Source organism: Puma concolor, chromosome A3 (genome assembly GCF_028749965.1).
Source record: "Puma concolor isolate L17-30 chromosome A3, mPumCon1.1.hap2, whole genome shotgun sequence".
In the NCBI taxonomy this organism is placed as follows: Eukaryota; Metazoa; Chordata; class Mammalia; order Carnivora; family Felidae; genus Puma; species Puma concolor.
The window spans coordinates 22636528-22652946 of NC_141669.1; the positions used below are offsets into that span (position 1 = coordinate 22636528).

The 16419-nt window shown below is 38.1% G+C and overlaps 1 protein-coding gene across 4 annotated transcripts in view; it reads left to right on the forward strand.

Annotated features, from left to right (window-relative positions):
• BABAM2 (BRISC and BRCA1 A complex member 2) overlaps positions 1 to 16419 on the forward strand; it is a 403301-nt gene that overhangs the window by 43235 nt on the left and 343647 nt on the right. For all 4 annotated transcript variants that reach the window (XM_086700261.1, XM_086700263.1, XM_086700262.1 and 1 more), the window contains exon 3: positions 96 to 172. In XM_086700261.1, coding sequence (XP_086556387.1) covers positions 96 to 172 — 77 coding nt within the window. The remainder of the gene's footprint in view (positions 1 to 95; positions 173 to 16419) is intronic.

Below are 16419 nucleotides of genomic sequence, written 5' to 3' on the forward strand. Positions count from 1 at the left end.
TCACTTTTTTATTTACTTTATTAAATATCATAAATGTGTGGGTTTTTTATAAAAAAAAATCTTTTCTTATCTTTCTTTTTTTTTTTTTTCTAAAGCTGCACGTCATTGACTCCTGGACCTAACTGTGACCGATTTAAACTGCACATACCATATGCTGGAGAGACATTAAAATGTAAGTAAATGATGACTATTTTATTGAAAATGTACATTACAGTGCTAGTTATCAGACTTTGTGCTTCAGTTTTTATTTCTGGCTATTAGGTATTATCACTAGGATTTACCACTTAAAAAATAATTTTTTTTAATGTTTATTATTTATTTTTGAGAGACGGAGAGACAGTGTGAGCAGGGGAGGGGCAGAGAGAGAGGGAGACACAATCCAAAGCAGGCTCCAGGCTCTGAGCTGGCAGCACAGAGCCCGACACAGGGCTTGAACTCACGAGCTGTTGAGATCACGACCTGAGCTGAAGTCGGATGCTTAACTGACTGAGCCACCCAGGCACTCCTAGGATTTACCACTTTTAAAAAATTTGTCTTTTAATTTGAGTTCTATTCAAAGTAAGGCAGTTGGCAGGGAATAAGCGGTGGTCAAATAGGCATACACTGAAATTCTTAGTTTTTAGGCCTATGCAGTAATTCTTGCATTTTTTTCCCTCTACTGACAGATCTTATGTAATTTGTCAATAAAGAGAGTCCATTGCTTTAAAATACCTGACTATTTAGAAACAGCTTTTAGGTAGGAATGGCTTCTAACTCCCTTCTGGAAGTATTGCTGCCAAGAACCAACTCCTGATTGCCACCTGAGCATCAGAGTCTTCCCTCAGAGACTCTTGGCATAGATTAGGATTGTCAACAGGTTACCTCTTTTATAGCAAGGGTTGGAAATGCAAATGGCTACCGTGGCCAGACTAGTCACAGAAATGAGGGGGACAGGCTAGGTGTGACAATTGGGCACACCTACCGTCTTGAAGGGACTGCCTCTGTTGAGAGGTGGAAATCTGAACTTTTGTATAAATTCTTTCATTTTAGGGTCCCAACTACTTTTTCAAAAATTAGAAACATAGTGTGGGCCAACATAAAGTGGGTCAGACCAAATGTGTGTGGGGCCTGGCTCGAGCTCTTCGACCACTGATTTGTGATCTTGATGAAGAGCAGTCAAGACCTACTGTTGCGTTTAGTCCACCGTCTACAACATCTGCCTACATTGTATCAACCCTTCCCCGCTGTTATTACCAGTGCTGACCCCCTAGTGCAGCATGGAAATGATGGTGGCTTTGGTGGGTTAGTCCCAATCTCATCAGGAATTTTCTCTCTGGAGCCTATTCTTGTGGCAAAGAAGGTATTGAAGTCTCTCTGGTCTTGAACAGAGGAATAAGGAACATAAATGTTAAAGATGGGACAGATGAGTAAATAGTGCCTTTCAGGCTGTGGACTATTTATTTATTTATATGAAATTTATTGTCAGATTGGTTTCCATACAACACCCAGTGCTCATTCCAACAAGTGCCCTCCTCAATGCCCCTCACCCACCCTCCCCTCCCTCCCACCCCCCATCAACCCTCAGTTTGTTCTCAGTTTTTAAGAGTCTCTTATGTTTTGGCTCCCTCCCTCTCTAACTTTTTTTTTTCCTTCCCCTCCCTCATGGTCTTCTGTTAAGTTTCCCAGGATTGTGGACTCTTTTTAAATTATAGGCCACCAGGGGCTACATCTTAATATTCTGTAGCATCACAAATGCAACATTAAGCAAAAAATATAGGACATGCTGACTTGTTAACCTGGCGTTACTATTAGATCATTCTCTGGAAACCATTAAAATACATAAGAATTTCACCTGCCTGAGGTAGTGGGACATTCTAGATTGTTTCTGAAAAAATGATTAACTAAATTTAGAAGAAATGATCAAACTAAATCATTCACGTGGCTAAAAATGTAAAAAAGTCCAGAAATTTTTTACACGTGAAAGCTGTAGTCCTCTGTTAGGTTTCTTCCCAAGCCCGGTCCTGTTTCCCGAGGGAGTCACTTACATTTTTTTTTTTTGTAAAACTGTTTCAGTATGTAGTTCTTCTGGGGCTGCTCTCCATATGTCTAAATAATGTTTATGCCTCTGTTTCTTGACATCAATTGTAGATATTATTATCTTTTGACTCTCTGCTCTGATACATAAAGCATTGGCCTGTCTTCATTGAACTCTGTGTCTTTCTTCTTTCTTCCTCTTCAGTGCAATTATATCGCCACGATTGGTTCCTGTGTTGGTTACTCTGTAGCTTGAACATTTTTCCTTTCTTTCTTAAGGACCACTGTCAGCATTGTATGGCACAGTTAAATGAACAGCTCCTAAAACGTTCGTAGCACGTGCCTGGCACGCAGTTAGCATCTCTGCACACTCGTGACAGCTACTTGGTATACTTTTTTTTACTTTCCCCTTAACCATAGAGAGTGTCTTTTGGCTCCCCACTTTGTGAGATGAAGGTATTAGCTCCTGCCCTTCCCTCCATGCCTCTTCTTTCACCTCCCAAGTTTTGTATTCTTTTCCTTTTGCATCGTCAAAATTAATAACTTATCGTTTGTTCTAAACCTAGAGTTGTCTTCTGTGCTTCGTTTATAAATTGCTTGAATGCTCCTGTACAGTTATCTCTATGGGATTTGCCTGTAGCCTTCTCTTCCTTTTTCTGTAGTGTGTGTATTGAAAATTCTCTCTTTTGGTAGAATTAAAACATAATTGCTGGAACACAGTAAAATACCTTGTTTAGATTCCACTTCTCTCTCTGCTCTCCTCCCTTTGCTGTAGCCCTTCCTGATCAGTTTTATTTACCATAGTCATAACTAGGTATCTTAATTTCGAAGAGCTCTCTCTTGCTTTTGCTTTCTGTTCCTCTTTCACAACATTTTGTTTTTATTTTATGAATATGGTATCTTGAAAGCTTTCAAAGAATGTGGATTTTTAAAAAAGCTTTCTTAATTATTTTAATTTTCCCCAGGGATTGTATTTTTGTTTGTTTATCATCTTTTCCCCTCTTTACTATTCTGGAGTCTTTCCTTAAATAACAGATGGGTTTCAGTTATCTATGTATGTTTATGACAGACAATAAAACATTGAATAGGACTTCTTTATGGGTAAACCGAGCTTACTGAGTGGTGGATTAATCATGGACGAGCTGTTAGTATGAGGAACTCCTATGTGTCATATTATGGAGTTCAGCTGTTCTGGCTATCCCCCAAATTGTCCTATTTTTTTTTAGTAAATCCCCTATCTTTTTTCAAGGGGGCATACACATCTGGCCACCATACCAGTTTTGGGGGATGGGTATCATAGACTCTTCCTCATGGAGCTTGTAGTTAATTTCCCCATCCTTAGCCCCAGTTTTCATTTTTCCCTTTCCTCAAACTCACCCTGGATGACTACAAGTTTTTATGGGTCCACCAGGACAGAGGGCTTCCCTCTCAGCAGTAGCCTCTTCCTCACATTCCTGCAGCCAAAGCTTTCTCTGCCCTGTCTCATCAGTTTCTACTCTTCCATTTGCATTCTGCCTTCTAGGAATTTGCGGAAATTGCTATCTACTGATTGCTATTCTCTTCCCTTCCTCTTCACTTAATGTTGTTTTGAATTCTTATTTTCTGTGTTTCATTATCGTTTAATGGAAGGGTGGGTCTTAGGAGGGAGAAGAAATAAATGTGCATGGTTAGTCCACAGCCTTTTTGCCAAAAATGATGGAACCTCACAAAGATCTTACTAGCTGTATGAGTTTATGCTAGAAAGCATTTACTAATCTATACCCTTTCATTACTATAAGATTTTCCCAGGGAATCTCTTATAATACTGATGATTAGGGTATTTGCCTGGAATACCCCATATAAGTTAATTATGTCCTCTTAAGCTGCTGCTTTATATAATTATTATATACCAGGGACTTAATTTAGGCTGTAGAATGCTCTATAATGAATAAAAAATGAACTTTGTGTATTGAGGTTCTTCCACATTAAGGTGAGTCAAGGTTCTAGCCTGAAACAGCCCACAGCCAAATAAAAGGAAAAGACAATTGATAACGAACTACGTTTATAAAAGTTCATTGAATTTGAAGAATGAGCTTTTTTTTTTTTTCTTCTGCAATTCTTGACATTATTTAGGAAGGCTTTCTGAAGGATGTTGGTCTTATGATCAAGCTAATGTTAGAATCCCTTGCTTTAAAAAAATTATCTGTTAAACTTGAAAAGTGGCATACACTTTGAGGTACCGCAGTATTTCTGCATGGAAGCCAAACTACAAACCTTTTAAAACTTCCAGATGGAAATTGTTTTTTGATAGCTGTTGAAAATGTGATAGAATTGTCAAAAATAAATCAACTACATAAATTATGAAACATAAGTCACTGTTCTCCTGACAGTACAAAAATGGAAAAATTTACACGAAGAAAATCAAAACAAACCTTTTGAGATAGTTAAAACTTAAGTGATGATCAGCAGAACCATCTTTACTGGACTGGTGTTTTGTAAATCTCCCCACATAAATTTGTTCATGTCAGTGATTACACAGCAAGGTTATTTTACTTTCCTTAGTTTGTATAATATTTAGGTTATAGTTAAAGTGTCTTTCTACAAAACAGATGAACATAGGGGAAGTGAAGGAAAAATAAGATAAAAACAGGGAGGGAGGCAAACCATAAGAGACTTTTAAATACAGGGAACAAACTGAGGGTTGCTGGAGGGGACGTGGGTGGGACGATGGGCTAGATGGGTGATGGGCATTAAGGAGGGCACTTGTTGGGATGAGCACTGGGTGTTGTTGTATGTAAGTGATGAATCATTGGGTTCTACTCCTGAAATTAATACTATGCTGTATGTTAACTAACTTGAATTTAAATAAATAAATTTAAAAAAATGAAAAAAGTATCTTTCTTTGTGACTATACTTACTTTAAAATTACAGTATTCCAAAATTAATTGTTTCTAGCTTTTTTTTTTATATATATAAATGTTTCTGAGAGGAGTTTGTTGAGACATGATGTGTTGGTAGAAGTAGTAATGTAGAACACTGAGATATTTTATTAACCTTGATAATTAGTATAGGTTTATTCTGTGTGCTTTGAAGTTCATGGAAATAGATAATTTACTGTATCAACCAAATTTATTGTAAAAGAATAAATCATTCAAAGCAAATCATGAATTTGCAAAGAATCTTTTTCCCTCTTGGAGAACACTAAGATTTTGCATTGCTTTAAAATTAATGTTACACTCCGTTTTCTTTTCTTTCTTTCTTTTTTTTTTTTAACTCCTTCATTTTACTTTTAAAAAACCTGGCAAGGCCAAACACTTTCTACATATGTTTTTACTCCATCCATTTTTATAACCTCAAATATATTATATCCAAGATCAGTAAGGTCATAGTGGTTAGTTATCACAAGACCTGTGATTGAGTTCCACATTCTACAACCAACACAGTGTTCATCTTTACATAATTAGCTATTATTCTGTACAACCAATATTTTAACAAAAGTAGTTTTCTAAAACAAATACATACCACTGAAGAGTTACGTAGTTTAATAGTCCTTGGAAAATAACTGTCATTGCAAACAGAAAAGCTCTTTGCCTTGTTGGGGAAACAGACCCAGAATGAAACTTAATTTCGTGGTAGCAAGAGATGAATAAGTATAGATTTAAATTATATTCTGTGGTAACTACTAAATAAATATTGTTTAACTCATACCTTTATCTTTCTAAGCACAGGGCAATGTCTAACCCAGGGCTTTACAGTCTCAAAGCCATTTGTGTAAACAACTTTATCTGAAGTTTCTCATTAAATCCTATTGAAAACTTGCGGTGGGTGGTTTCAAGAATAATTTTAACCAAGGCTGACTCGAGGTATTTGGAGCTTATAGTGATTTTATTTCATAACTTTAAATTCAGTGAAGTTAGAGATGGACACTGCGTTGTTTATAAATGATATCTCCAGGCCCCAGCATGGTAAAGATACTCAGTTCAATATTTGTTGAAGGAATGGAGTAAATGCATGCATGCAGGAATTAATGAAGCTTAACGTTCAGATTTTTATTGGTTGAAGTATCATGTTATAAAGAATGTGGCATTCTGTCACTTGTATCTGTCTTTTGCCAAAAGAAACTCAGTCTTTAGAAGTTATTGATTATACAAAGAATTTTTAAATTGGAACAGTGCTGTTAACAATTCAGAAAAAAGCGAGGATCATAGAATACTCCGTAGATTTGGAGTCTGTATCAATTTTGTCTTTATATATTTCACTTTGTCCTCAAAGTAGATTAATGAGAAAAGCATGTAACTCAAATTTATATTTCAGAATATTTTATATATTAGAAAACAGTTATTCTATAAATGTTCCCTCTGTGAACAAAGGAAACTGTGCAGTTAATGATAATGAAAGACAAGGGAGAGGACGTATTTCTCCCACGAATTCGTGCATTGATTCCTACAGAATTACCCACATTCAAAATTAAATCACTGAAATAAAAAAGACCAGAAGATGACAGTACATTAGGAGTGGTGTTCTTGTTTCTTCAGCTCTTTTAATGTGAAGAGACAACCGTTGGTCAGTGCAAGAATTGCCAGTTTGTGTAAGATTCTCCTGCAAGATCTCAAAAGATGTCTGAATTAAAGAGAAGTCCTTGAATTTCACGATGGTAGAAGAGACAGCCGGTACTTACTCGAACAGGATTGGAAAAGTGAATCTTCAGTGATCGAGACTGATTTTTTTTTTTTTTAATTTTTTTTTTTCAACGTTTATTTATTTTTGGGACAGAGAGAGACAGAGCATGAACGGGGGAGGGGCAGAGAGAGAGGGAGACACAGAATCGGAAACAGGCTCCAGGCTCCGAGCCATCAGCCCAGAGCCTGACGCGGGGCTCGAACTCACGGACCGTGAGATCGTGACCTGGCTGAAGTCGGACGCTTAACCGACTGCGCCACCCAGGCGCCCCAATTGAGACTGATTTAAATAAAATACAGGTTAAGGGCTAGGATGATGCCACTAAACTGAGTGAAAATCTACCAATTATAACAAAACTCAGAGGAAGATTGATGAGCTTCCTATAAACACATATTTGTAAATATAGCGGCTCTAGTCACTCTGTTTAACACTCTTGAAGAAATTATTGTGTTTGTGTTTTTGTGGACCCAATGAATAGGGCAGGGAGGGAGGCTGTTTTGCTATTTTATTTCCTTTCCTTAGCTTATTGCCTGGCATTTAGAAGGGCTCCTTTAATAGATGTTAGTGGAATGCATTAACTGTGTTCATTCTTTGGATCTGACCACGGTGAGGTTTGATGAAGAAGTGAGAGAACTTTGAAGTATTCTCACTTTTACAAGTTCTTTGAATGGCACTACTTATGTAACTATATAAAGAGATTATTGAAACGTTTTAAGTATATTGAGCAAGTCTGTGGCCAGTACCAAACTGTTTGCTAGCATTGGTTTCAAATTTGAAATTATCTTTTGTTTAAAATTTGTATTTTTCATACTAACAATTTTTTCTTAATCAGGGACTGTTTGCTTATAAGAAACCCATTGAAAGAAACATAAAGAGGGTGTTTGTCTTTATGAGGAATTAAATGAATTCCATGGTGCCCAAGGGCAGGAAGCACAGCCCAGGCCTCAGAGGGGCTGGAACCTGGGACTAGCTGGAGGTGGACACTATAGAGGCAGTCGACATTTGTCCTTGTTTGTCTGTCTGTCTCTCCTGCAACATGCTCTGTTGTCACTTGATTCCCATTATTGTTTTTCCCAAGATTTCTCTGTTTCTCCTCACATCGAGTGGAATGGGCTGAGCCCCCTGTGTGGTGACTCAGTTCAGGGCCACCAGAGACAGCCTATGGTCTTTGAGTCTAAATTCCTGGGAGAGAAGGTTTGATTGGCAGCTTGGACTGGGTGCCCACTCTTGATCCAGTGGTTTGGCCAAGAGTTTTGGGTGATGGTTACCAGGGGACAGTTTTAGCACAAGGGAAGCATGAGCTGGGCAGGTACCCTGAGAGGCATCAATTACATTGTTACAGGAATTCTTTCTAAAGAGGTTCCAAATGAAACTATAGACATTTGCCGTTTGTCTTTAACAATCGGAGCAATACAGTTGTTTATCATTTGAGAGGAATGATGAACTTTTCAAAGCCGTTTGCAACAGAGTGAAGAAGTCATGCCAAAAAATTACCCCCAAAGGTTTTGAACTGGAAAGACTTTCTTAGAGGAAAATCCTTATTTTCAGAGGAGAAAGTGAAAAAAAGGATTATGATTTGGATACTTCATTCTCTCCCATGTCCTCAGAGGAACATTGTAAAATTACTGTTCATTTCCAAGGCTTTCATACGACATCACTGAATTTAAATTTGTATTTTTTGGGGAATGATTGCAATGAAATGAAACCAACCTTAGAACTGCTCTTTCAATGGAATGTTTTATTAAACAGTGGTGAAACATATACAAAGATTTTTGCAGACACGTTGCAAATAGTGTTCCAGAACTTCTACTTCACTGGATCTTGAAACTCAACTTCATTTTTTTTTTTTTTTAATTTTTTTTTCAACGTTTATTTATTTTTGGGACAGAGAGAGACAGAGCATGAACGGGGGAGGGGCAGAGAGAGAGGGAGACACAGAATCGGAAACAGGCTCCAGGTTCTGAGCCATCAGCCCAGAGCCTGACGCGGGGCTCGAACTCACGGACCGCGAGATCGTGACCTGGCTGAAGTCGGATGCTTAACCGACTGCGCCACCCAGGCGCCCCTCAACTTCATTTTTGATTCCATCCCTTTAAGTGGCTTGCATTTACACAGCACTTCTTGCACTGCAGGTCTGTTACATACTGTTTTGTAGCCAGCTGCATTGTAAACTCAGAATGCTCATTTTTTCCTGTTCTTCATCCTATAAGATCTTTCTTATGCAGCACTGTGTAGAGACACTCTGGGTCCTGACACTGATGGCTGTCAAACAGAAACTAAACACCAGAGAGGTAGTACCTGAAGGTCCCAGCGGTGTTGTGGCGAATGTTGCACCAGCTGAGAAAGATATTTAGGTCCTGTTGATTTAATCTTATCTGTAAGAATTTTGCACTTTGTTTGGTTTGGTACTATACCTTGTATTTTGAATTTTTACCAGGAGGTCCAGAAGCTGGCTGCAGTGGCTATAGCTGTTGGCCCTTTTGTTGGGATGGCAGTGTGATTTCTTTCTTACTTTTTTTTTTTTTTCTTTTTAAGTTTATTTATTTATTTTGAGTGTGTGCGTGAGCGCGAGAGAGAAAGAGAGAGAGAGAGAGCGAGCAGGGGAGGGGCAGAGAGAGGGAGAGAGAGAGAGAATCCCAAGCAGCGTAGAGCCTGCCTTGGGGCTTGAACCCACGAACTGTGAGATGATGACCTGAGCCGAAACCAAGAGTTGGATGCCTAACCGACTGAGCCACCCAGGCATCCGTTTTTCTTACACTGACAAAAATAATCGGTTTGGAAAATGTTAACCGAGTAATCTTTCTGTGTTAACCCTGTCCTCCTCCCCTACAGTATTTTAGTGACTGAATCCCTCAGCCTGGCATTCAGGACTGTCAACAGCCTGCCATTACCGCCTCTCTGTACCCCCTTGTTGGAGCTCAGCTGACAGCAATCCAAGTCAAAAGCCTACACAACCAATTTGTTCATTGAACTTCTCAAATACCCCACCTTTCCAGTTTCAGCTTTTGTTCACACAGTTTAGTTTGGCTTTAGTAGGATGGACCAAGGAAATAATAAAGCATCCTGAGTGTTTTTGTGGCATATTTGGTTCTTCATTTGCACTCACAAATCTGCTACTCTACTGGATGCGCTGTCTATGAGTTTCCTTGGCCAGCTCTCTTCTTGCCTCCGAGATCACCTGCAGGGAGAGGAGGCGTTAACCATCTTCATTCTGACTTTTAACAGTTGAGCTAAGTAAAAAGTTGGACACTCTGTCCAGGGACTTAGTATTTTGCATCATGCTGAGGGGCATTATAATTTGCCTTGGTAGCATAGTTCATTTTACTTTTATTTTTATCCTTTTAAGAGATTCATTTACTTAAAGAATATTATTATCTAGCATTCAGGATATTTTTAGAGGCTAATTAGGGAGGCAGGTCACCTTTGATGTAGTGAATGTTCTAAAAAATGCTCATGAAAGGCAAGTAAGAAGTGCTAATTTTGTGGATTAGACATTATCTCTCCCTTAGATTTTGAGGATTCCTTTGTCCTGGTATTTCGGAACATCTTATTTTCTTGGAATTCATGGAATGTTAGAAAAATTTCTGGTTATAGTTTATTAAAAATAGCTGATAGATAGAATTGCTAAAATAACTTATTGAACATTTATTTTGTAGAGCATTTGTTTTGTGGCTTATTTATATATGTGATGTCATTTAATCACATGGCACCTCTGAGGTGGAAATGTATATTCCTTTTTTAAATATTAACTTTATTGAGGTATAACTTACATATAATAAAATGTGCGCACACTTCAACACATTTTGTCAGTTGTAAACACTCGAGTAACTAAACCATAGTCAAGATACAGAACATTTCCATCCCCCCAAGATGTAGAACATTTCATTCCGTCTACAGATTGATCTCCTCCATCACCATCCCCACAAACCCTGAGCCTTCTCTCTGAAACCGTAAACCAGTTGTTCCTGTTTGAGAATTTCATAGAAATGGAATCATATACTATGTAGTTTTTGGTACATGGCTTCTTTCATTAAGCATAATGTTTGGAGAGTCATCCATATTTTCCCTTGTATCAGTACTTTGTTTCTTTTATTGCTGCGTAGTATTGCATTGTATCTGTACAAGTGCCACAGTTTTTTGTATACATTCATCTGTTGAGGACATTTGAGTTTCCAGTTTTTGACTGTTATGAATAAAGCTATCACATTTTTGTACATGTCTTTTGTGGAGATATGTCTTGATTTTCTTGGGTACATAACCTAGGAGTGGTGTTGCTGTGTTGTAAGCTAAGTGTATGTTCATAAATAATTACTAAACTGTTTCCCAAAGTGGTTGTACTGTTTTACATTCCTATTAGCAATTTATGAGCAGTTGAGGTATTCTGTGTTTTTGTCCACACTTGGTATTGTTATTATTTTTAGCTATATTCCTTCTAGTGGATGCGTACTGGTGTCTCATTGTGGTTTTAATTTGCATTTTTGTATGCTTATTGGCTATCCATATATCTTTTGTTGTGAAATACCTATTCACATCTGTTGCTCAACGTTTTGATTGGATTGTTGGGCTTTTTGTTGAGTTGTAGGTAGTCTTTACATAGCCTAGAAAGAAGTTGTTTGTTGCTTTGTCAATATTTTCTTCCAGTCTGTGGCTTCCCTTTTTCTTTTCTTTTTTTTTTTTTCCCTTTTTATTTTCTTAATGATGTCTTTCCAAGAACAGAAGTTTTTAACATTGATGAAGTCCAGTTTGACAGTTTTTTCTTTTATAGTTTATGCTTTTGACTTTTTGTTTACGGAATCTTTTCCTACCTGAAGATCTTGAAGATTTTCTTCTAGAAGTTTTATATTTTTACCTCAGGCATTTTGGTCTATGATTTATTTTGAGTTGATTTTGACCACATATATGTTCATTAACCATTTAAGTGTGAGTCTGTTTCTGGATTTCATATTGTATTCCACTGATATGTCTATCCTCACGTGACTGTAACACCGCCTTTATTATTATAGCTTTAGAGTAAGTCTTTAATCAGTGTTAAGTCCTACAACTTAATTTTTCAAAGCTCTTTTGGCTATTCTAGGTCCTTAGTATATTCATAGAAATTTTAGAATCAGCTTGTCAAATGTCTGCAGAAGTCCTGCTTGGAATTGCATTCAGTCTGAAGATCAGTTTGTAGAGAATTCACATCTTAATATCACTATTAGGTGAAAATGGTAGCCTCTCCATTATTAGGTCTTCTTTAATTTCTTCCAGTATCTTGTAGTTTTTTTTTGTGAACAGGTCTTGACAATTTTTCTTAAATCTATCTCAAAGTATTTCATATTTTTGAGGCTAACTTATAGCATATATAGTTTTTTTTGGAACTTTAATTCTTTGTTGCTGATCTTGTGAAATATCATTGATTTTAGTACCTTGACCTTGTGTGCTTCTGCATCCTTATAGTCACTTACTAGTTCTAGTAACTTTTGTTTAGGTTCCTTGTATATTTTCTTCAGAAACAATCATATCACTCGTGAAAAAGAGTGTTGCTTCCTCCTTTCCAATCTGTCGAATTTATATTTCTTATTCTAGCTTTATTGCACTGAATGGGCTCTGCAGCACAGTGTTTAAGTAGAAGTGATGAAATCAGATATCCTTGCCTTATTTCCAGTCCTAAGGGGAAGGTGTTTAGTGTTTCATCATTAAGCATAATTGTCAACCGTGGTTTCCCTCCGTCAGTTTGAGAAAGTTGCCATCTCTTTAAACGTGCTGAGGGTTTTTATTACGAAAAGAATGTTAATACGTTAGATGCTTTTTCTCTATTAGGATGATCACATGCTTTATCTCTTTTATCCTATTAATATGATGAATAAACTGACGTTCAAATGAACCATGTTGCATTCCTGGGATTAATCCCACTCGATCATTATGTATTATCCTATGTATTATCCTTCTTATATATTGTTGGATTTGGTTCATTAATATTCTTTTAAGGATGTTTGTGTCTATAGTTGTTGCTATTATTTCTGTACTTCTCTCATAGTACACTATACTACAGTATAGTATAATATATATAAAATAGTGTGTGTGTATGTATATATATATACATATATATATATATAATAGTATAATAAATGCTGTATTGCATATTTGAGAAAATACAAAAAGAAAGCCAGTAGTGGCTTTACCCTTCGTATTTCTCTTTTGATACCACTCACATTAATACCGTTAGTAACAACCCCACCAAGATAAAACAAAACAAAACAAAATAAAAAAATCCTTGTTTTTCTTCTGCCTTTGGCTACAGGACTAGGTTGTAAAAGGAAGAGAACAAAATGTTTTAGTAAGATCGTGTCGTTACTGAGGGGGAATTAGAGCCATTAAAAAAAAATAAACAACTTAACCAAAAATATGGCAAAAGAGGAAAGTGGTGGCTAGAGGGCTTAGGACATTCCAGGGAGTTTTGTAGATTTGGGATTTCAGATGAAGACCAGATACCTCTAATTTGTGAGGGGAATGAAGGACCAAGGGACGGAATAGCATTAGCTTGAGGAGAAAGAGAATTGTCTTAAAAAAAATTCTTCTGCAGTCTGAATCAAATTAGTGTTTTTCCCTTGTTTGGGCCTTAGAAATTAGAATCTTCTCCTAGTGCTGTCATGCTATGTGGTAAAGCCTGTTTGATCGTGGTGCTGTAAGCCTAAGTTGATGTGGTTGCGTTCAGTGTATAGAAAAGTTACATACAACTCCTCTCCAGTTAGTTCTTCTCTTGTACTTATGCCGAAACCTCTCCATCTGGAGAAGTGCCAATTTGCCACTAAATTTAAATAAATAAGAACATTTCTCATCAATAGGGGTGGCAAATTTAGCCCCTCTTTAGAGCACTGAGCAATTTATGACCATATGTTAAATACCATAAAACAGCTTTAAAGACTTGGTCCCTGGCCATTGCCAGATTGCACCGTAGGAGTAGAGCCGTGCTGCGAGGGACTGGGAATTCTTCCTCCGGCCCTTGGAGGCCTCAGTAACTCACTGATGTCACAGCCAAAGAGGCCTGTTTTCAAACATTCCCTTTATAAAGGTGAAATACTAAAAGATTCCATTTTGGCATTTGGGTGCAAAGAAGGCAAGACTTCTTTTCGATTCTTAGGGGTCAAAATTAATATGGAAAGTGTTGTGTGGGAGAATGAGTAACTTGGCAGCAGTGAGTCCAGAAGGCAAGTCTAGGAATAGGTAGTAGAGATCCTACTCATTCTTTTTCTTGGAGCATGAACTGGACTTTTATAAGGCATAAGCAAACCAAATATCACATGTTTCGAAATTGTTTTCTTTTCGCCAACTTTTATGGCATTAATATTAATGTTAAAAATGGTTATTAAAATTTCGTCCCATAGGGCTGCCAATAGTAAGTCTTTCTTTTCTTCCAGGAGGATGAGTCATTATTTGGTGAACTCCAAATATTAGTTTTTCTCTTTTCCATCATCACAGGCTGTGAATCATTTATGGCATCCAGGGGGCTCATGGCTGAGGGAATGAAGGGACGTGCGAACATGTGATTTTTTGGTCAAGTAGTGCTGTAGGACCTCAGCTGGACTTTCAGCACATGTTAAACCGCTGGTTCAGGCAGGGGGCAGTGTGATTAAATGGGAGTAGGCATCCCAAAGCTTTGTACGAGATTTTTCTGATTGTTCTCTCTGAAGGATAACTCTTCCTACAGAGGAAGATGATGAAATTTGGCTGTCAGAGGTCCAGGATTCCTAGCCTTCTTGAATGTGTAAGTGCCAGCCTGAAGGCTGATTTCCTGTCAGTTCCTGTGTGGTTTGCACTACATCCTCTTTGCAACAGATCAGTATTTTAGGTCATCTATCGTAACTGCTATCCTGTAAATTCTTGGCAATTTGATCTCAGTTTACAGAAGGCAGCTGGCATACTTCTCTAGGAAGTGCAGCTGGGGAGTCCTGTCTCCCTCTTCCTAAGGCCGGGAAGTGTACCATTGTTATTCGTTTGCTGCTTTCTTCCTTTGAAAGAGCAAAAATCTTCAAAATTTGGCAGATTCTGAAAGTGCCCCGAATGGTTTGAAATTACCTTTTCCATTTCATTGATCTAGGGGAAAAACTTGAGTGACCTTTGACATCATTTGTAAATCTTGTCTCGTTTTTCCATAACACAGATCGGTGTATTAGTTTTCCCCCCACTGCAAATGAAGTCATGCTGAAATCTTCAGAGAGTCACATCAGGGTAATTTGTTTTGTTTTGGGTTTTGATTTTCAAGGGTAGTCTAATTACTTAGGCCATGCTGTTGCCTTAGTTATTTCTTCTGTGTTTCTGTCCCTTAACAGTGGGATTTTTCTGGGGTGCCTGGGTGGCTTAATCGGTTAAGTTCCCGATTTTGGCTCAGGTCACCATCTCGTGGTTCGCGAATTCAAGCCCCTCTTGGGGCTCTGTGCTGACAGCTCAGAGCCTGGAGCATGCCTCGGATTCTGTGTCTCCCTCTCTCTCTGTCCCCCCCACCCCCCGCCAAAAATAAATAAACATTAAAAAAATAAAAAAAATTTAAAAAGAGGGATTTTTTTCTCTTTCTGTAATCAGCAGCCATTAAGACTATTTACTTTGGGTATGACTTGAGTATTTGCATTGGATTTTTAAACCTCATGGAATACAGAGGTATTTCAGTCACATTTCTTCACTCTTTAATATTTTTTTTTTTAATTTTTTTTTTTCAACGTTTATTTATTTTTGGGACAGAGAGAGACAGAGCATGAACAGGCGAGGGGCAGAGAGAGAGGGAGACACAGAATTGGAAACAGGCTCCAGGCTCTGAGCCATCAGCCCAGAGCCTGACGCGGGGCTCGAACTCACGGACCGTGAGATCGTGACCTGGCTGAAGTCGGACGCTTAACCGACTGCGCCACCCAGGCGCCCCATTCACTCTTTAATATTAAGATCAAAGTGTCAGTTTCGCTTTTCCAAGTTATCATGCCAGAGGGTGAACTGTGTTGTAGAATTTAGAAAGGGAGCAATTTTCCTCTTTTCTTATGACTCAGCAGTCACATTTTGGTAATTTGATTTTATGTACGTAGAACAAGAATTCCTTTAGCCCAGTTCTCCCCTTCATCTGGGAGAAGAACCTGTTTGTAAAGAGAATGCAAACTCATGCACGAGGTATTTTCCATGGTACCCTTAACAATCTATTGTGGCACAGATCATTTCTACTACTGATTCTTTTTTCATCTTTATAAAAACCCCATCTTTGGTGAAGTTCAACAACATGGTTAGTGCAGCTCTTGGTTTCCTTTGTGTTCTGGTTCTTAAGATGAATGAAGGGAAAGGAAAGATAAATTGTGCTGCGTTACAGAAAAAAGTGAACGTCGTGAAGATGGAGTTGATGTCCGATTTATGGGCATTAGGCAATATCATCAGAGAAGCAGCCCAGATCCTGCTAGTGCACTGAGGATGGCGTGAAGAAAGAAATTGGGATTCAAGATACGGGAGAATTGGGTATGCAGATAATTTGTGTCAAATCGGATCTGTAGTTCCCGAGCTAGTATATTGTTAAACTCTAGGGGTGGGAATCCCTTTGATCTCTAAGGTCTGTATGACCCATGGAGTAGTTGATCAGGAAATGCTTGCTTATTAAGTGCATAAAACCAGGGCACTGAAAGATTATGTCTTATGGGGAAAGTCTGACTTGGAAGGATACTAATTTTTGCGACCTGTCAGTGGGACAAGGGGATATCTGAAGATCTGAGGAAGAGCAGCATGGCTTCCTTATTGAAG